At 43.5% G+C, this 21,934-nt stretch overlaps 1 protein-coding gene across 7 annotated transcripts in view; it reads left to right on the top strand.

Moving 5' to 3' along the window:
- The window catches only part of ARHGAP32 (Rho GTPase activating protein 32), a 445,777-nt gene that overhangs the window by 240,228 nt on the left and 183,615 nt on the right, over positions 1 to 21,934 (top strand). For all 7 annotated transcript variants that reach the window (XM_077457864.1, XM_077457863.1, XM_077457860.1 and 4 more), the window contains one exon: positions 10,514 to 10,622. In XM_077457864.1, coding sequence (XP_077313990.1) covers positions 10,518 to 10,622 — 105 coding nt within the window. In that variant the 5' untranslated portion in view covers positions 10,514 to 10,517. The remainder of the gene's footprint in view (positions 1 to 10,513; positions 10,623 to 21,934) is intronic.

Raw genomic sequence — 21,934 nt, 5'->3', positions numbered from 1 at the left:
CCCGAGCCTCCGTCCCGTGCCTTGCCTCCTTGCCTCCGTCCCGTGCCGTGCCTTGCCTTGCCCCCGTCCCGTCCCGTCCCGTGCCGTGCCGTGCCTTGCCTTGCCTCCGTCCCGTGCCCTCTTCGTCGGCGGCCATTGTAAAGTTCAAAAGCTGCGCCGCCGCCTTCGCCTGTGATAGGCGGAACACTGAATTTCCCAGCAGCCTGTGTTCCGCCTATCACAGACGTCGTATCATCCTCATCCGTAGTACGAGGATGATACGATGTCCGTGATAGGCGGAACACAGGCTGCTGGGAAATTCAGTGTTCCGCCTATCACAGGCGAAGGCGGAGCCGGAGGCGCGGCTTTTGAATAGAATGGCCGCTGTCTGTCTGCTCGACACGCTGATCGAGCGGGCAGACAGCGATGACTCGAGTATAAGCCGAGGGGGGCACTTTCAGCCTCAAAAAAGAGGCTGAAAATCTCGGCTTATACTCGAGTATATACGGTAACTAGAAAACGCTTCTGTCTGCCATTGTAGCTTTTGTTGGATCACTGCTAAGCTTATTTTCAAAGATCAGATTGGCTGTTTTTTAATGTTTTTCACAGGAAATACCAAAATACCAATTCCTCATTTATAAAGTTGCAATGAGCAGTTTCTCCCCTATTTTCAATAAGAGTATATTGCCCAGTCTAAAGCCCCATACACACTATCAGATTATCTGCTGAGTTTTTCCTTCAGATTTACCAAAACCATATAATATGAGGACAAACCTTAGGAGTTTCAATGTGTATGCAATCAGGCAGGCCCTTCTACTACATGGATTTGGTAAATCTGAAGGAAAAACTCAGCAGATAATCTGATAGTGTGTATGGGGCTTAAGTGTAACTGGCCTAATATTCTTCTATGTCTGTTGGCACAGGGTCAGTTATTCATACAGTGAGGGGAAAAAAGTATTTGATCCCCTGCTGATTTTGTACGTTTGCCCACTGACAAAAAAATGATCAGTCTATAAATTTTAATGGTACGTTTATTTTAACAGTGAGAGACAGAATAACAACAACAAAAAATCCAGAAAAACACATTTCAAAAAAGTTATAAATTGATTTCCATTTTAACCACTTACCTACTGGGCACTTACACCCCCTTCCTGCCCAGGCCATTTTTCAGCTTTCAGCACTGTCGCACTTGTGCATTCGTGCTACACTGTACCCAAACATTTTTTATAATTTTCTTCACAAAAATAGAGCTCTCTTTTGGTGTTATTTAATCACTGCTGAGTTTATTTTTTACAAGAACAAAAATTTTGAAAAAAAAATGCTTTTTACTTTTTTTCTGTCAGTAAATTTTGTAGCTAAGTAATTTTTTCACCTTCACTGATGTGCGCTGATGAGGAGGCACTGATGGGCACTGATAGGCTGAACTGGAGGGCATTGATGAGGTGGCACTTATGGGCACTGGTGGGCACTGATGGGCAGTATTGATGGGTGGCACTGATGGGCAGCACTGGTTGGCACTTGTGGGCACATTGCTGCCACTGGTGGGCACTAATGTGGATGATAATGTGGATGATAATAGCTGGCAATGGTGGGCACTGATTTGTGACACTATTTGGCAATATTGTAATCAGGGCACTGATATTCCGTGCCCTGATTACATTCCTAGATGCCCTCCTGCAAGGGGATGCCGCTGATCGGCTCTTCTTGCCACACAGTCTGTCAATGTGAGGTGAGGAGAGCCAATTACCGGCATTTCCTTGTTTACATGTGACCGGCGTTGATTGGACACAGCCGATCACATGGTTAAAGAGCTGGCTCTTTAGAGAGATCAGGGTTGCGCCCTGTCCTAGCAACATGGCGCAGCCGCGATCGCCACACTGTGTGCCCCCGCAGGCGTACGAGAGCAGCCGTTCTAGGACGCCGTCGTATGACAGCGTCAAAGAACAAGAGCCGCACTGCACCGCCGTCGAGCAGTTAATGAGTGAAATAAGTATTTGACCCCATCACAAACATACCTTAGTACTTGGTGGGAAAACCCTTGTTGGCAATCAGAGGTCAGACATTTCTTGTAGTTGGCCACCAGGTTTGCACACATCTCAGGAGGGATTTTGTCCCACACCTTTGCAGATTCTCTCCAAGTCATTAATGTTTTGAGGCTGACATTTGGTAACACGAACCTTCAGCTCCCTCCATATATTATCTATGGGATTAAGGTCTGGAGACTGGCTAGGTCACTCCAGGACCTTTAATGTGCTTATTCTTGAGCCACTCCTTTTATTGCCTTATCCGTGTGTTTTGGGTCAATGTCCTACTGGAATACCCATCCATGTCCCATTTTCAATGCCCTGGCTACAGGAAGGGGTTTCTCGCCCAAGATTTGATGCTACATGGCCCTGTCCATTGTCCCTTTTGATGCGATGAAGTTGTCCTGTCCCCTTAGCAGAAAAAATTTCCCAAAGCATAAAGTTTCCACCTCCGTTTGACGTTGGGGATAGGGTTCTTGGGGTCATTAGGCAGCATTCCTCCTCCTCCAAACACAGAGAGTTGAGTTGATGCCAAAGAGCTTGATTTTGGTCTCATCTGACCACAACACTTTCACCCAGTTCTCCTCTGTAGCATTCAGATGTTCATTAGCAAACTTCAGATGGGCCTACACATGTGCTTTCTTGAGCAAGGAGACCTTGCAGACGCTGCAGGATTTTAGTCCTTCACGGTGTAGTGTGTTACCAATTGTTTTCTTGGCAACTATGGTGCCAGCTGCATTGAGATCATTGACAAGACTCTCCTGTGTAGTTCTGGGCTGATTATTGATCATTGATTGAAACTCCACGAGAGGAGATCTTGTATGTAGCCTCAGCCTGAGAAAGATTGACAGTTATTTTGTGTTTCTTTCATCTGCAAATAATCACACAAACTGTTGTCACCCTTTCACCAAGCTGCTTGACAATGGTCTGTCTTGTAGCCCATTCCAGCCTTGTGTAGGTTTACAGTCTTGTCCCTGACATCCTTGGGCAGCTCTTTGGTCTTGGCCATGGTGAAGAGATTGGAATCTGATTGCTTCTGTAGACAGGTGTCTTTTTATACAAGTAACAAGCTGAGATTAAAAGGGAGTGCTCCTAATCTCAGCTCGTTGCCTGTATGGAAGACACCTGGGAGCCAGAAATCTTGCTGATTGGTAGGGCATCAAATACTTATTTCATTCATTAAAATGCAAATCAATTTATAACTTTTTTGAAATAAGTTTTCTGGATATTTTTGTTCTGTCTCTCGTTGTTAAAATAAACCTACCATTAAAATTATAGACGGATTATTTCTTTGCCATTGGGCAAATGTACAAAATTAGCAGGGGATCAAATACTTTTATCCCTCACTGTATGTGCAGGTAAAGGTGGTGTGTGTGTGTGTGTGTGTGTGTGTGTGTGTGTGTGTGTGTATATGTGTATATATATATATATCTATGTGTATGTATGTATACTATACACAGTACTGTGCAGACGTTTTAGGCAGGTGTGAAGAAATGGTGTAAAGTAAGAATGCTTTCAAATATATATATTTTAATTGTTCATTTTTATTAAATTCCAATGATAAAACATCCAAATTCCAATTACAAAAAATATGCAAAGTGAGCGAACAGAAGAAAAATCTACATCAAATCAATATTTGGTGTGACTACCCTTTGGTTTCAAACCAGCATCAATTCTTATGCCGCATACATACATAGCAGACTATCCGGCGGACTTAGTCTGGCGGACTTTCCGAACGAGCTACTTGCCCACACACGGCACTTTTTCAGCAGACTAATATGGTGTACTAAGTCCACCGGACTATCCGCCGTACTTTTGAAATGAACGGACTCGCCCACACACGCGGAGGAAAGTCCGCTCATTTTGAGCGCGTCTCCAGGTAGCCGGGGCCAGCGAAGGAGGCGTCACTGGCCCCGTCACCTGGTATGGACCTAAAGGGGAACCCCTACGCCCGGATTCCAATAAGCCCCCCCCGCCCGCAGACTCCAACAACCAACCAGGGTTGTCGGGAAGAGGCTCTTGTCCTCATCAACTTGGGGACAAGGTGCTTTGGGGTGGGGGGGCCGCGCGGCCCCCCTTCCCCAAGGCACCCCCCATGTTGAGGGCACGCGGCCTGGTACAGCTCAGGAGGGTGGGGCGCTCGCTCGCCCCCACCCCCTTTTTCTGGCCGGCCGGGTATCATGCTCGGATAAGGGTCTGATATGGACCTGGGGTGGGACCTCCACGCCGATTTTTCGGCGTAGGGGTTCCCCTTTAAGTCCATACCAGGTGACGGGGCCAGGGAGGCCTCCTTCGCTGGCCCTGGCTACCTGGAGACACGCTCAAAATGAGTGGACTTTTCTCTGGGCGGGAAAAGTCCGTTCATTTCAAAAGTGCGGCGGACTGGCACACACACGGCCAGATTGTCCGCCAAATTGCAAGTCCGGCGGACAGATTGGAGTGCAAAAATACTTTCTTGGTCTGCCGGACTTTTGGGTAAAGAAAGTCCACCGGAGCCCACACACGGCGGGATTGTCCGGTGGACTTGAGTCCGCCGGACTTTTCCACCGGATTGTTTGATCGTGTGTACGAGGCATTACACTTGCACACTTTGTACACTTGCAGTCAGGGATTTTGTAGTCAGGTTTATCATATAAACCAATTATACCAAGCATGTGCCAATGGTCATCAATTTCATATGCATGTTGTAAAGCGGTAGTAAACTCTCAAATTTTCCCCATGATAAGCAGTGTGATTTAACTTGCATGTCACTGTCTTTCATATTTTCCAAATCTGAACCCTGTAGTAGAAATGGCCTGATGTTGACATGGCTGCATGCGCACTTTGTCCCCCGTTCATGGCACGTTCAGTGTGCCGCCAGTCAATAGATCCAGTTGCCATGGCTCATCGGCACACGTGGCATTGCATTGCAATATTAAGATTGCTGACCCATTGAGGCTTTCCTGTAACACTCCATGTGACTTGCTACATCACAGGGGATGTCAACATTAGCTATACCTGACTATGTTCACATAGTATCCCCGATCGGAAACGAGGTTTGGGTAATCATACAGGAGAAGAAATCTACTCCATATTGGGAAGAGGAAGACAACAACTAATATGGCGCAGGCCTCAGCCAGGAAAGGCAGAAATGAAAATAAGCTAGATACCATCATGAAAAAGCTTTAGAGAGAAGTAATATTGTGCTTTATAAAGATTTAGACTGTTGGCCTTCTGTTTAGTGAGGATTCCATTGGCTGAGTTTAATACCACTTTACCAGAGACAGTTGTGTGCGAATCCTAAAATTGTGTGATGAACGTTATTGAGAGTAAATTACTGTTCCTGGCACGGCAGCTTAGTATGAATTATGAAGTAAAATCATTTATTAGATAATAAAGTCAGTGTTTATTATTTCATTATAATTTTTCGGGGCCGATTACTGCCTGCATTTAGATACATCTTTCAGGAGTGCGTTCTTTTATCTTGGAGTTCAACATTTTCGTTTTCTCATTCTGTGCAGGTAAAGGTAGAGAATACATGTATAGGCTGGGCTGGTGCAGCTCTTGTCATATTATTATTCTGACATGCTTGTGTCATATCATCTGCACCCAGAGAGCTGCTATTTGCTATGCAGACATTAATGACCTTCCTATAATGAGTAGCTGCTTGATCCACAACTGGACATGACACAACCAGGATTCAACAGGCTACTGGAGCTCATTATCTACAACTGCTTATTTAAACAGACAGTGACTACACATACTGCATAGTGTGTGTGTGGGGGGGGGGGGGGGGATGGGGGGTTAGTCTCTAGGTAAATATAGTTACAATCCTTGTAATTAGGCACAGATTATGCTGTATATGAATATGGATAACACTCGGATCAGATATTCTCAGTTGGGGTTCCTCCAGAGGTTGCTGAGAGTCACCTGAGCTGTGCCTGATGCCCCCTCCATCTGACCACCACTTTTAAAGTGTTGCTAAACCCACAACACTACAATCAGTCTGTATATGTAGTAACGCATGCTTGTTATACTCACTGTGGAACCCAAGAGGTTAATCCTGCGCATTGTGTAAAAAGGCTGTTTGTAGTACAGAGTCTTGGGGGCACTCTGCGCATGCTCAATTTGGTGTGTATTGCTGGAGAGTTTTTCTTGGGAAGGTGCGTGTGATTAGCACAGGGCCAATCAGTATGCTCCAGACAGAGGGTCAGGGGTCATGCAGCCTCAGAGGACGGTCGGAGTAGAATGAAAACTCCTACAAGCTTTAACCAGACATTGATAGAAGTCATAAGACTGTTCTATACTGCTGATAAGAAAAGGTATTTAGCAATTTATACTTACTAAAATAATTGCATTACCGTGTTCTGTGTACTGTGGGAGAGCAGATATAGTGAATGCAGGGTCCTGGGATTAGTAACACTTTAACCACTTCAGGACCGCCGTATTGCCAATGTACGTCAGCACAATGGCACAGGCAGGCACAATCACGTACATCTACGTGATTGCCTTCCAGCGGGTGGGGGGTCCGATCGGACCCCCTCCCGCTGGTTACGGTGGTCCGATTCGGTCCAGGAGCGCTCCGTGATGAGGGGATGGCCGTTGGTTTTCGGCCACCCCCTCTGGATCGCTCCTGGCCAATGAGAAGCTTCCTCCCCTGTGTATTGTTTACACAGGAAGGAGGAAGTGATGTCATTCTCCTCGGGGCGGTCTTTTTGACCGGACTACGAGGAGAAGAGTAAAAGTAAGTGTGCACCAACACTACACTGACATGTAGGTACACACAGGCACACAAACCCCCCCCGATCCCCCCCCCCCGATCGCCCCCCGATCCCCCCCCGCCCCCCCTCCCCCCCCAGTCACAGTGTCACTGATTGCATTGATCATTTCTTTACTGATCAATGCATTCAGTGTCAGTTGTGACAGTAAAAACTGTCAGGACAGTTAGTGTTAGGTCCAGGGTAGCCCCCTATCACCCCCCAATAAAGATTTAACCCCCTGATTGCCCCTAGAGTTAACCCTTTCACCCCCTTTTGCCAGTGTCACTAAGCGATCATTTTTCTGATCGCTGCATGTGTCGCTAGGTAGCTAGTTATTTTTTTTAGGTTCACCGCCAGGTTTTTATATCGCTAGGTACCCCGATATACTACCCAATAATGGGTTTAACCCCCTGATTGCCGCTAGTTAACCCTTTCACCCCCTTTTGCCAGTGTCACTAAGCGATCGTTTTTCTGATCGCTGCATTAGTGTCGCTACAGTCGCTAGGTAGCTAGTTATTTTTTTAGGTTCACCGCCAGGTTTTTATAGCGCTAGGTACCCCGATATACTACCCAATAATGGTTTTAACCCCCTGATTGCTGCTAGTTAACCCTTTCACCCCCTTTCACCAGCGATCACAGTATAAGTGTCACTGGTGACGCTGGTTAGCCAGTTAGTTATTTAGGTTCCCCGTCAGGTTTTTATATAGCGCCAGGGACCCCCATATACTACCTAATAAAAATGTGAACCCCCTGATTGCTCCTAGTTAACCCTTTCACCACTGATCACCGTATAAGTGTTACGGGTGACTCTGGTTAGTTTGTTTTTTATAGCATCAGGGCACCCACCATTTATTACCCAATAAAGGTTTAACCCCCTGATCACCCGGCGGGTGATATCAATTAGGTTTTAGGGTCAGGGTCTGCGTCGCCCCAGGCAGCGCTAGGTTAGTGCCAGTACCGCTAACACCCACACGCAAAGCATACACCTCCCGTAGTGGTATAGAATCTGAACAGATCAATATCTGATCTGATCAGATCTATACTAGCGTCCCCAGCAGTTTAGGGTTCCAAAAAAACGCATTGTTAGCGGGATCAGCCCAAATACCTGCTGGCACCTGCGTTTTGCCCCTCTGCCCAGCCCACCCAAGTGCAGTATCGATCGATCACTGTCACTTACAAAACACTAAACACATAACTGCAGCGATCGCAGAGTCAGGCCTGATCCCTGCCATCGCTAACAGGTTTTTTGGTAGCATTTTATATTCAAATCCGGAAGGCAGTGCTTGGTTTTCGGGGTCCCGTACGTGGCTAGGCTCCCAAAAAGTCCCCCACATGTGGTATCCCCGTACTCGGGAGAAGCAGCAGAATTTATTTTGGGGTGTAATTTGACTTCTGCCCATAGCATGTGTGAGCAATATTTCATTTAGTGACAACTTTGTGCAAAAAAAAAAAAAAGTTTGTAATATTCCCGCAACTTTTGGCAAAATATAAAATATTCCATGGACTCAACATGCCTCTCAGTAAATAGCTTGGGGTGTCTACTTTCCAAAATGGGGTCATTTGGGGGGGTTTTGTGCTATTTTGGCATTTTATGGACTTCGAAACTGTGATAGGTAGTGAGGAGTTAAATCAAAAATTTGCACCCTTAGAAATCCTGAAGGTGGTGATTGGTTTTCGGGGTGCCGTGCGCGACTAGACTCCAAAAAAGTCCCACACATGTGGTATCCCCGTACTCAGGAGAAACAGCAGAATGTATTTTGGGGTGTCATTTCACATATGCCCATAGCATGTGTGAGCAATATATCATTTAGTGACAACTTGGTGCAAAAAAAAAAAAGTTTGTAATATTCCCGCAACTTGTGGCAAAATATAAAATATTCCATGGACTCAACATGCCTCTCAGTAAATAGCTTGGGGTGTCTACTTTCCAAAATGGGGTCATTTTGGGGGGTTTTGTGCTATTTTGGCATTTTATGGCCTTCGAAACTGTGATAGGTAGTGAGGAGTTAAATCAAAAATTTGCATCCTTAGAAATCTTGAAGGTGGTGATTGGTTTTCGGGGTGCCGTGCGCGACTAGACTCCCAAAAAGTCCCACACATGTGGTATCCCCATACTCGGGAGAAGTAGCGGAATATATTTTGGGGTGCAATTCCACATATAACCATGGCATGTGTGAGCAATATATCATTTAGTGACAACTTTTTGTAAAAAAAAATTTTTTTTTTTTTTTTGTCATTATTCAATCCCTTAGGACAAAAAAAATAAATATTCAATGGGCTCAACATACCCATCAGCAATTTCCTTGGGGTGTCTACTTTCCAAAATGGGGTCATTTGGGGGGGATTTGTACTGCCCTGCCATTTTAGCACCTCAAGAAATGAGATAGGCAGTCATAAATTAAAAGCTGTGTAAATTCCAGAAAATGTACTCTAGTTTGTAGACGCTATAACTTTTGCGCAAACCAAAAAATATACGCTTATTGACATTTTTTTTACTAAAGACATGTGGCTGAATAAATTTTGCCCTCAATGTATGACTAAAATTTAGTTTATTCGATTTTTCTTATAACAAAAAGAAGAAAATATCTTTTTTTTTCAAAATTTTTGCTCTTTTTCCATTTATATCGCAAAAAAAAAAAATCGCAGAGGCAATCAAATACCATCAAAAGAAAGCTCTATTTGTGGGAAGAAAAGGACGCAAATTTCGTTTGGGTGCAATATTGCATGACCGCGCAATTACCAGTTAAAGCAGCGCAGTGCGAAATTGCAAAAAGACCTCTGGTCCTTAAGGTATTTATTGGTCCGGAGCTGAAGTGGTTAAGCTTACCGTACACCAATTGATTTTGGGCCTCTTCCTGATGTACCAACCAAAATTTGCTTACTGGATGGCTTTTTTTCCACCCCCTTCTGATTTCCTCTGGGATAGAAAGGTTGAAAAAATCTACTTTCAATGAACACAGGTAATCTGTAGGGGATTATGGCTAGAACCAGTGGGGCTGATTTACTAAAACTGGGAAGTGCAATATATGGTCACTTTTTTGAGGCTAAGGATCTCTATAACCTGGTGTGTTGGCTTTATGAATTGGGCTTAATGTGTTTATGGTAACAATGCAAAATTGCCCCAGGAGTTCACCACAGTAGATAAAGCAGCAACCAATCAATTTAAAGCAATTAGAAGAAATAGCTGCTGTTTGATTGTCATGGGTTACTACACTTTTCAGCTGGGTTCTCTTCAGATGTGCCTGTTGCCACTTGTATTGGTATCTTCCTCCTGTAATATTTTGTTCTGATATTCCTGTTCATTGTATTTTTACCTTTAACCAATGTTTCTACAATATTGGGTAAGCCTGCCTGTGTATTATATGAACACCATAGATAATATGTACTGAGGGATCAGCATGATATGATTTAGAACAAAAAACTCATCAGTAAAACAAAGCAAAAAAAAACTTGAAACTATGAGAGTCCCCCCTCAATTTGGTTCATCATTAGAGTCCCCCTTACACCAGAGTCCCCATCAGAGCCCCCTTACATTAGAGGGCTGGATAAAGTCTCTAGAAGCAGATTGTAACATGTGGCACGATTGTGGGGTTAGCCTGTTGCACATTGCCACCATGGCATTGCTTTCTTGAGTTGTATGAAAATAAATGACAATGAAAAACATAAATATGTACAGTATTTGAAATAAATGATTGGACAATCTGCATGGCTGTGTGTGTGGATACAGATTATCAGTAAAGTATAAATTACCTTGTATCTCTCATGTTCTAGAATAATGAAGTCCTCGCTGCATCTGGAAGAAGATGACTTTGTACCAGAGCTGCCACGTAGTATCCACCCCCGGGAAAGACCAGATTGGGAGGAAACAATCAGCGCCATGGTGAGTCCCCTCCCTGCATGGAACACTGCAAGGTTGATACAGGAGGTAGACAATGTTTGTAACATGCAGGCATACAATTGTAACCTAGAGGGACTGTGTGTATGTAGGCGCAGGGTTTTTCTTTTGGTTGGGAAATGGTAACAAATTTATACTAATTGCTGTAGGCCACTCGTGAACAAAGTTCTTGAGGGGGCCTCAAGCGTGACCCTTGTCATCACCAGCACACGATATGCAGTATTTCGAATATAAGGCTACAGAAAGCTGGGAGACATGCAACAGGGGATGGTCAAATGTTATGGACATGCAATAACCGATGGTAAGAGACTGCAAACATGCTTTAGGAGTTGTTGAAGACTAGGTAGTCACACATTGGAGACATATGAGATTTCTGGAGATGACTAACATTATAGCCTCTTAACAAATCCGTGCGTCCACATTTGTGTTCCCCTGATGTCCCCTTTAAAAAGTACCTTGGATACATTAGACTTTTCTCTTGGCAAGCTCAGTTAGGCTTAATTCACAAAGCTTTAACATATGTACTGTATAGGGCTCCTTAAAGTGGTCGTAAACCTAAGACGTGAAATATGAAAAAAGCACATCCTTCTATATATAGGAACAGGGCCCTCCTGTCCCTTCTCTATTGAACTGTATTGTAATTGTGCTGTCCCCCCTCTACATTGTAAAGCGCTGGGCAAACTGTTGGCGCAATATAAATTGTGTATTATTATAATAATAACTGTGTACATGTCTCTCTCCTGCCTGGTTCCTATGTTATTAGCATGACTCTTGACTAGACTTTATGGAAGCTTTTCCCAACACCAAGAGTGTTACTAAACCCACAACACTAAAATCAGTCTGTATATGCAGTAAAGCATGCTTGTTCTACTCCCTATGGAACCTAATGGGTTAATCCTCTGCATTGTGTAAAAAGGTTGTTTGATCCTGTCTTCCCTGATCCTCCCCTCTTTCCACTATCCCCTGATAATTTCCTGATAACACAGAATATATGGAGTCAGGCTGCATATGCTCTGTTTGGTGTGTATTGCTAGAGAGGTTTTTTTTATTTTTGGGAGCATGCATGTGATCAGCACAGGGCCAATCAGCACTGTCCAGATAGAGGGGCAGTGCTCTTGCACTCTAATAGGACAGTCAGAAAACTCTTACAAGCTTTAACAGTGCTTACCTAGACACCGATAGAAGCCACATGACTGCCATATACTGCTAATGAAAAAAGGTATTTAGCAGTTTATATTTACTAAAATTATTGTATTTCCATGTTCTGTGTACTGTGGGAGACCAGATATAGTAAATGCAGGGTCCTGGGTTTAAGTTACACTTTAAAATAGGGATTGGGGAGGGAGCTGCAGCACTCAGCCTGTGACTTATCCCCAGCTGTGCTTGTTCTTTTACTGTGTAAAGGGGGTGTACCGTTCATTCCAATCAGGGCTCAGAACTGCCGGCTATGTGAAGACTTCAGATCCCCGCCCCTGCTGATAGAACGAACGAGCAATGCTTTCTTCTGTGTGTTTTTGGAACAATCTACAGAAGAAATGGCTACAGATACACAGCTAGAACCTATGTAGGAGGATTTGTTTCATCTGTGTGTATCACCTGATGCTAGTCACTTCATGGGTACAAGTACCACTTTAGCCAGGTAGTTATCATTTTCAAATATTTTTGGAATACACTGAATATAACATTTAGGGACAATTGTAGACACTCACTCAGGTTGAACTGGATGGACTGGTGTCTTTATTCAACCTTTGTAACTATGTAACTACGTAAATGGGAAATGTAAAAAACAAGTAATATAGTGGGAAAGAAATAAAAGCCAGAACCCAGGCAAGGTGAAACAGACTACTGTCTGCAGGGGCTCCGAGGGCTTGACAGTGCCAAGGGACTGCCAGTTGGGTTGCATGGCTGTAGACATTCATTCCACATTTTAAAATCTGAGCTTAAAGTGATTGCAAAGGCTTGTTTATTTTTTCCTATAAAAATAACAAACATGTTATACTTACCTGCTCTGTGCAGTGGATTTGCACAGAGCAGCCTGGATCCTCCTCTTCTCGGGTCCCTCTTCTGTGGTCCTGGTCCCTCCCTCGTGTTCAGTGCCCCCACAGCAACCAGCTTGCTATGGGGGCACCCGAGCAGAGTCGCAGCTCCCTGTGTCCATTCAGACATGGAGCCCCGGCCCCACCCCCGCTCTCCCCTGATTGGCTAACTGACTTTCATTGACAGCAGCAGGAGCCATTGGTGCCGTTGCCCCGTCTCCGCCAATCAGGAGGGAGAATCTCGAACGGCTTAGACACTGGTGGACATCACCGGACAGAGAGGGACCTCAGGTAAGTGTGAGGGGGGCTGCTGCACACAGAAGTCTTTTTATCTCAATGCATTAAAGGGGTTGTAAACCCTCAGTGTTTTTCACCTACTAAACGTACTAAATCCACAACAGTAAAATCTGTCTGTATATGCAGCATAGCATGCTTGTGATACTCCCTGTGGAACTTAAGGGGTTAATCCTCTGCATTGTGTAAAAAAGCTGTTTTATCCAGTATGCACAGATCTGCCCCTCCCGTACTGTCTATCCGGGGAAGGCCAGCTAACACAGGCAGGGTAGCCAACCTGCACATGCTCAGTTGTGTCTTTTATGCTGGAGAGAACATTTACGTGTTCTCAGAGCTAGCCAGGTCACATGATATTGACATCACACATGTGCCAGTGTATACAGGCTGCAGTGGAAATCTCCTATGTTAACTCTCAGCACTGGAGAAACTGTGCAGTTTATCATGTACCCGTGGTATACAGATCATTCAAAAAGGTATATAGTGGCAGTATTTTAATGTAAGATTTATAAGCTGTGGGGACTGTGGGGGGTGAACTATTTTCATATTACTGGGTTTAGTAACACTTTAATGCATTCCATACATTAAGGTGAAAAAACCTTCCGTACTGCCCCCCAGAGCCCCCTTTTACTTACTTGAACCCGATCTTTCCAGTGACGGGGTGAGTACAGCAGCTCCAGCCACTGTCTCAGGGCCTAATTGGATAGATTGAGAGCAGCAGCAGCTCCTGCTACTGTCAATCAAATCCAGTGACACGGGGGCGGGGCCGAGTCCTGCTGTCTGTGTCAATGGACGCAGGTGCAGGACTCTGGGGTGCGCCGCACGAGTGCCCCCTTGGAATGTGGGTCTCTGAGGGGGCACTCGAGGAGAGGAGGACCCAGAAGAGAAGGATTGGGGTCACTCTCTGCAAAAACCTTGCACAGAGGAGACAAGTATAACATGTTTGGTTTGTTTTTTTTATTTGTTTTTTAAACAAACCTTTAGTATTACTTTTAAGTGCCCGTTCACACTACCGCGACTTGTCAGGCGACTTAGCCGCCTGACAAGTCGCGCTCCGTTCTGTACTATGGAACCGTTCTAATAGGAGCGACTCAAGTCGCTCCGACTTAGAAAAAGGTTCCTGTAGTATTTTCGGGGCGACTTCAGGCGACTTGCATTGACTTCTATACAGAAGTCATTTTGCAAGTCGCCGCTGAAGTCGTGTGCAGGTCGCGTCTGTGAGACGCGCTGCAAGTCGCGTCGCCCCTGTGTGAACGGGCACTAAGATGAAAAAACCTTCTGCCTTTACAACCCCTTTAAAGTGTATGTGAGGCCAGCACAAGCACATTCCCCTTTAACCACTTTTTTCCAAAGCTATTTTCTAGTTTTTGTACATGTTAAAATGCACATTTTAGGCCTGAAGATTAGCTGAACCTTCCAAACAATATATATTTTCTGAAAGCAAAGACCCTAAAGAAGAAAATGGTGGTAGTTTCAATTTTTTTACGTCATATACAGTAGTTACATATTTTGTAAGATTGAAAGAAGTTACAGGTCACATGACATTAGGGTACATGTTTATCAACTCCTCTGTGGACTTTTGGTGGCCTTTACACTTCCATATGGGAACCCATTGGCCACCATACAATTTTAACTCACTCCCAGCTGCTATAGCATAGAGTGTTTACTATCCCGGTCTACAGCCACCATTTTTAAATGGCACTGGTAGACAAGTGATTAAAGACCCTGCAAGTTAAGAAGAAATGTACAGATCTCAAGTCCTGTTGCGGGCTGAAAACACATAACTTTTTTGTGGACTGGGAGGTGTCAACCTCTCCCAGTTGTCTTTTGCTAAACTACTCAAACCATAGCAATCTGTAGTCCCAAGACAGGAACTAGGAGGGTTAATTACTTTCCTTGATAAAACTCATGAAGTTTGCAGAGGTCAGCCCCAAGTTTCTGGCAGGTTCATTAGGTATTTATTTGCACTAATTAAATGGATAGAACAAAACACAATCAATGGCAAGTTAAAGGCTAAGTTCACTTTTAATAATCTGAACAGTAGAAATTATGTATAAATTGCAGTACAAAAAATACAGGCATGAATGTAAGTGACCTATGGTATAAAGGACTATTGCACGTAGGAGACAGGAGATGACGCCTGACATGTTTCAGACCCTAGGTCCTTCTTCATAGGCTGAATGTCATCTAAAGCATGCATGCATACATACATCTATAAAGTAAACATATTTAAACATTAGTATAGTAGTACATTTTGAACATTGATCAGCCTATTGCATGGAATTGAACATCCATGCAAGTACAAGACATAAGATATAACATGGAAGGCTAATGCCGTGCACACAGCCGGACTTTTTGACAGACTAGGTCAGACAGTCTTCCCAACGGACTTTCGGCGGACTTCCGACGGACTTTCCGAACGAATGGACTTGGCCACACACAAACACACCAAAGTCTGATGGATTTGACGTGAGGACATACAACAGCACTAGAATAAGGAGGTTCATAGCCAGTAGCCAATAGCTGCCCTAGCGTCGGGTTTTCGTCCGTCGGACTAGCATACAGACTAACTGATTTTTTGACCGGACTCGAGTCCGTCGGAAAGATTTGAAACATGTTCTAAATCTAAAGTCCGTCTGATTTTTTTGACAGCAAAGGTCAGATGAAAGCCACACACGGTTGAATTGTCTGACAGATTCGTTCTGTCGGACCTTTGCTGTTGAAAAGTCCGGCCGTGTGCATAATACTCACTTGCATGAGCCGATCACCAATGAACCATGAGGGGGACCTGGCAGGGATGGAATTTACCTGCAGTGTAGATGTTACACGGTGGGACAGATGGTAAGCTCTGAGATAACAAGGCACTAAACAGAGGGCAGGAACTGGATATGCCCAGTGTGACTGCGAGAACTCCCAATGATAGGAGTAACCACTCCTGTCAGTATAGGGTCTGCCAAAAAGTCCAAGATCTTGAACGAATGGCTTCCTGTCTGTGAAAGACAAAGAAATATAAAATAGTGGATGTATAGTAATGCAGTTCAAAAAAGCTAAGTGCTACAATGAAGGGATCAAATCAACCTACCACGTGAGGGAGTAATCACAAGTCTGTTGATCTGCTTGTTGATTTCAATGGGCTGTGCTATATGTGGCTTATGGGACATGTTGGCATTTTATGGGTTGCGCGATTTTTATTGTGTGTTTTGCAGCATTTGCTACTCATTTTTTCACATGGCAAAATGTGTGGTGTGTTACCAAGTAATGGCACTGAAAGCACAACTAGTAATTTTAGGTGTATAAAGGTGGCCATACAATATGCAACCTGATTGTACAATCTCCTTTATATTTACCAACTGTATGTAATAGGAGGAAACGCCTATCCAGCCAATCACTCTGTATCCAATCAGGCAGGCCCTTGCACTACATAATTGATGGCAGATCTAAAGCCACATATAGCACAGCCCATTTAAATCAGCAGGCTGCCCTATGCATGTCACAGGAAAAACAAGACACAAAACGTTCGCTCCCACTGTGCTAGATGTGAATGGGGCCTGAAAGTGAAATTGGTGTAATAACACAAGAACAATGAGGATCTCCATTCACATCTGTGTGTTTCCTTGCATTTCAGAAATGCGCTGCACCAAAAATCACAGTAAAAAACCTCACTCAAGCTCCACTCTAAAAAGAGTTCTGAAGCTTCTTTTTGGCGATTGCTGTGTGTAGGGCCCTATGTGTAATGAGTGAAAATGCTCCAAAACACCCCCCCCCCCCCCTTAAAAAAAAAAAACGCACGTGGGAATGCGAGTTCCCACTATGCAGAAATGTGAACAGGGTTTGACAGCTGAGTGTTTGTCCACTCCCTTCTGTGTACTTGTATAAAGATGGTCATACACTATGCAATCTGATTGTATACTGTGTATTTAGTGAGAAGGGTGATCACTGATTGATTGCATCTTATTTAAAAAATGTGTAGCTGGGGAGGGTGGGTGGATGATGCTGGGTGTGTTCTAATGAGGTCAGCTGGTCAACTCCTTCCTGTGTCATGACCTACAGTCTGTAAGGTCGTAAGACAGAAGCAATAGATACGTTTGGAATCATCGATGGAGGATAGTAAGGTAAGTGTCTGTAGATTTTATATAAAGCTTTGATATTTTTGTACATAGGGAGCTGGAATTTAGAGGAAGAAAAGGTGACCTTAGCCTTTAAGCTGATTTTCTGCAGGCATTGTATTCTCCACTGGGTGGCGCTGTTTTTGAAATCTGTCAGTTGGTCAGTGGCGCTTTTTCTATAGCGGTAGCCTGCCGTTCATTATACAGAAAGTTCAGGATCTATGGGATGTCTTATGGTGGAAGTACATGTGCTGCTGTCTGACTTCGTTTTATAGCATTTTTTTTTTCTCTGGTGGTCAATTGTTGTATCTAATCCCATCTTTAGTGACATTCCGGTGATATCTCGTTATTTTGGAGTCAGCTGTCTGGGTTCTTGGAATGAATTCCATGTGGGATGTTAGTGTAAAATGATGGCTGTGAGGAAATAGTTCAGATAACTGCAGCTCTCTAAGGGAAATTACATTTTACTTTGCCAGTGAAGGGGGCATAGAGCGATCTCCATCCACCCGGCATGGAGTGAACTCTGTCCATACAGAGACCATTGCCCATTGCCATGTGTCAGCCATGACCTGGGCCAGCCGGGCTGTGATGATGTGCTAAGTATTACTACTATGTGTCTGGCAATGAATCTGCCTTTGGTTAAACCATTCTTTGAACATTCACTCACATCTCTGGATTTTTACCTCCCAGCTGCCCTCATTAGGACCCGGTGCGTCTTTCCTCCATAGTCGTCACTATTTTAGGTCTGATGGCGATACAAAGATTTGTAGAAATATCAAATGTCCTTTTTAGTGACCAAAAGTCTTTCTATTGCTCTTCTGTTTATATCAGAATTCATTCTGTAAATATGGGCTGAACATTCTCACCATTAAAATTTACACTGTACTTTAACCCTCATTTGTACCTGAGCATTTTGTAGTGCGTTCCAGAAGCGCTTGGATCTCTGTCATTGTTCACATCTGTGCAACAAAAAGTAAGAGATTCTTTGGAGCATTGTTGTGTCCATACAAACAGAAGTGAGAGGGTGAAAAGGAGAGGTTTGGGGGCTCATGAAGGATGGTCTAAGGAGACAGAAAAACACAGTACAATAACATTTTATGAAAAAAAGATTACAGAGACATTAAAGAAGAAAACCCCTGATGCTCCCCACAAGGCCTGCAAATGAAAAGCATAATGCCCATTATACGACACTTGCTCGCGCTGTCCCCTGAGCAGGCCGCGTCCATCTTCACCCCTCTTCCTTCCGGGGCTACAGACTCCGGCTCTGTGACTGTCCGGAGTCGCTTGACGTCACTCCCGCACATGCATGCGGGAGCCCCCAGTCACGGCACACGCTGGGAAAGGAACGGCATGGTGGTCCATTTCTTCACAGCGCATGCATTGATAATGATATTGGCGCACTACAAGTGAAATATCTCCTACACGGCGCTTGTTTTAAGAGATATTTCCACTACCTATAGGTAAGCCTTATTCTAGGCTTACCTGTAGGTAAAAGTCAACAAAAAGGGTTTACAACCACTTTAAGTAGTAGATGTGTATGGATAATTTATTTTGAGAATAAGGATATCATTTCATGTCACTTTAATAAAGTGAAAAGTACAGAATATATATTATATCATCAGTGTGGGTTTATTTCTTTTGTATTGGAATAAATTCATATTTCTAGAGAGCGTGTCCCCTTACAAATCCTGTCAATAACAAGTGAAGATGACCAAGGTTTGTGATGTTCAGCCATCCATCACAGTCAGTGAGGAGAAGAGGGAAAGGGGTTGCGGGTCTGAGCCAACGCTCAATGTGTCTATAGACACAGAGAACTGGCTCGGGAGCGAACCTGCATGAGTGCCCCCCATATCAAGTGGCTTTCTATGGTGGGGAGGAGGAGCCAGAAGCCCTGGCAGAGACCCAAGAAGAGTAGGATTGAAGCGTCTCTGTGCAATAAAATTGTGCAGAGGAGGTAAGTAGAACATGTTTGTTATTAGAAATAAATAAAATAAAGGTTTACAATCACTTTAATGCTAAATTAATGAGCTTTAATGCTTAACCTATGGGCAGCTTTAGGTACTGTCATTTTTTGCCACTTTGTAGGCGCATGCAATGGAAAGGGTTGACGTATTTGGCATATATTTTCTCGACACAACCTCATAGTTTATATTGTACCAACAAACTGAGGATTATATTGTGTTTTCAGTAATATACTGTAGGTGTAAAAAAATATATGAATATAGAAGAAAAAAATAATAATAAAATGTTATATATATATATATATATTAAAATATTATATATATATATATATATATATATATATATATATATATATATATATATATATATATATATATATATATATATATATAAAATATAAATTTGGGCAAAATGTGTGATATAAACAATTTTTATGTACCAAATGTGTATTTGGGGGAAAAAATTATGTTGGCAGTTAAGGTCCTTGTTCCCAGTCATTTGTGTGTTTTTTTCTCTTGACCAGACTGTATAAGTAACAGCTCGTTGGAGCACCTTCTATGCTCAGAGGATGTTTACCTCCTTGTTGATAACGTGCCAGCGCATACAAGGTGGGTCTACAGTGCCCGTCTTCCTGCTGTCATTAGTGCAGATCACAAGCAAAATTTGGAGCCAACTGAATACAGGGATTGTGGTAAACAAAAGTAGTAAACAAAAGTAGTAAACATCAGCCTTCTCCTTCCTCCCACAAAGACTGTGTGAGAGGAAGGAAAATTCTATAATACACCTCCTGGTCGCCAGCTTCTCTACAGCAGTGGAAGCCTATGTTTAAAATGGAATGCAGAGATCCCCTTGTTCACGCTGAGTTAGAATTAAGACCATTTAGTCAACTTCATCAGTCACTTAATTAAAGTCTCTGCTACTGAAATCACAATAGGAAGGATTGTTCAGTAGTGATAACATGCACTGTGTGACACCCACCACATCTTTTCTGGCTTTTAAATGAACAGTAATAATTATCAGAGTTACTAGGGATGAGTCCAAACCTCCTGAGCTATCCCGCTAGGAAGCTGCAGACAGCCAATCATAAGCAGCAAAGGCATTTTCTACGCTACTGCCAAATGTACTGTATACATGCATCTGTGGGCAGAGAATGCCTCTGCTGATTATGATTGGTGGTCCACAGTGACAGCTTCCTAGTAGGATAGCTCAGAAGGTTTGGACTTGTGTGCGAACACACCTGAGCTTATCCCTTGCTTTCATTCAGATTGATAGGCTCTAGAGCTGCACGATTCTGGCTAAAATCAGAATCCAAATTTTTTTGCTTAGAATAAAAATATCACGTTTCTCGTGATGTAAAATCTTTCACATACAAAAAAAAATGGGCTAACTACTGGTTGTTTTTTTTTTTTTATAATTAAAGTAATTAAAAAAAAAATTGTATTTGAAAGACCACTGTGCAAATACAGTGTGACATAAAATATTGCAACAATCACCATTTTATTCTTTAGGTTGTCTACTAAAGAAATATATATAATGTTTGGGAGTTCTCAGTAATTTTCTAGCAAAAATTTTTATTTAAACTTGAAACCAACAAATGTCCGAAAAAGGTTTAGTGTTTAAAGCAGGAGTCCACCGTTTTTTTTTTTTTTTTTAAAGCCAGCAGCTACAAATACTGCAGCTGCTGACTTTTAAAATAATTACACTTACCCGCCCAGCGCGCCCGCGATGTCGGCACCCGAAGCCGATCTCTTGATCGTCTCTCGGGTGCTGCCGCCGCCATCTTGGGTATGGGAATCAGGAAGTGGAGCCTTTCGGCTTAATTTCCCGGTTCCCTACTGCGCATGCGCGAGTCGCGCTGCGCAATAAGGATGGTCCCCGCTGTCTCTGGGATCTGTGTGTTTCCCAGCAGGCAGTGGGGGACCTTCGGAAAGGGGCGTAGATTCTGCGGAAAGGGGCGTACCTTCTGCAGAATCTACGCCGGAAATGGGTGCAGATACCTGTACTGTACCTGGGCATAGCAGGAACGAGTGTTTCTGCCCACATTTCTGCACACGCGCTAGAATATGTGACATGCTTGCAGTGTCATTATGTCTTAACCTCCCTGGCGGTATGATTATTTCAGATTTTTGATTCTCAAAGCGGTACAATGTTTTGCATGGAAATTTGGCATTTTATATCATAGGCATGTAATTCTTAGGAATAAATAATTATAACAAACAATAATAATAAATATTATTCAATAATGTGATCAAATAAAAAAACACCAACATTTGCTCAGTTGCAGAATCATTACTTTCAGTGTTTGATGACGCATTTCCCCACAAGTCACCAGCGCTCAATTCTGCAAGTAATTCTAATTTATTATCGCTGTTTTCTAGTTGGCCTAAAACCGCTTTTGACATAAAGGGACACTTTTTGGTTGCTATGGACAATCTCAAGTTTCCAGGCAGAAAGAACAGTATATATAATGTACAACTGCATGCAGGGCACTGGATAGACCACTATGGACAAAAGAGATGTGAAATAATGTGATACAGTACACTGTAATCTTACAGATTACATTACTGTATGTGTATTGTCTTTTACTTTCTTGAATTTGGCGCCGTACTCCGTCCCTGTGCGTCGCCACACTCTCAGGGAGTGGAGCTTGGCATTGTGAAAGATCTGGCGGAGGACACGGCCTGCACACACAGCGAGGAGACATGGCAGGATCCTGGGGACAAGGTAAGTAACTTTGCCTGGATCCTGTAGTGCGATCCCGAATGTGTCTCAGGGTTACCGCTTTTGGTTATGAAAATCCACCCCGAGTCACACTCAGGATTACCGCCAGGGAGGTTAATGACACCGCAAACATAGCTATCAGTTTTCTGCGTGACAAAACAGACAAAAACACTTGAAGCAA

The sequence above is a fragment of the Lithobates pipiens genome, unplaced genomic scaffold (genome assembly GCF_037356315.1).
Source record: "Lithobates pipiens isolate NorthernLeopardFrog02 unplaced genomic scaffold, aLitPip1_a1.2 Scaffold_27, whole genome shotgun sequence".
Lineage (NCBI taxonomy): Eukaryota > Metazoa > Chordata > Amphibia > Anura > Ranidae > Lithobates > Lithobates pipiens.
Note: the sequence above shows the minus strand (reverse complement) of the source record. Positions and strands in the feature narration are given on the sequence as shown.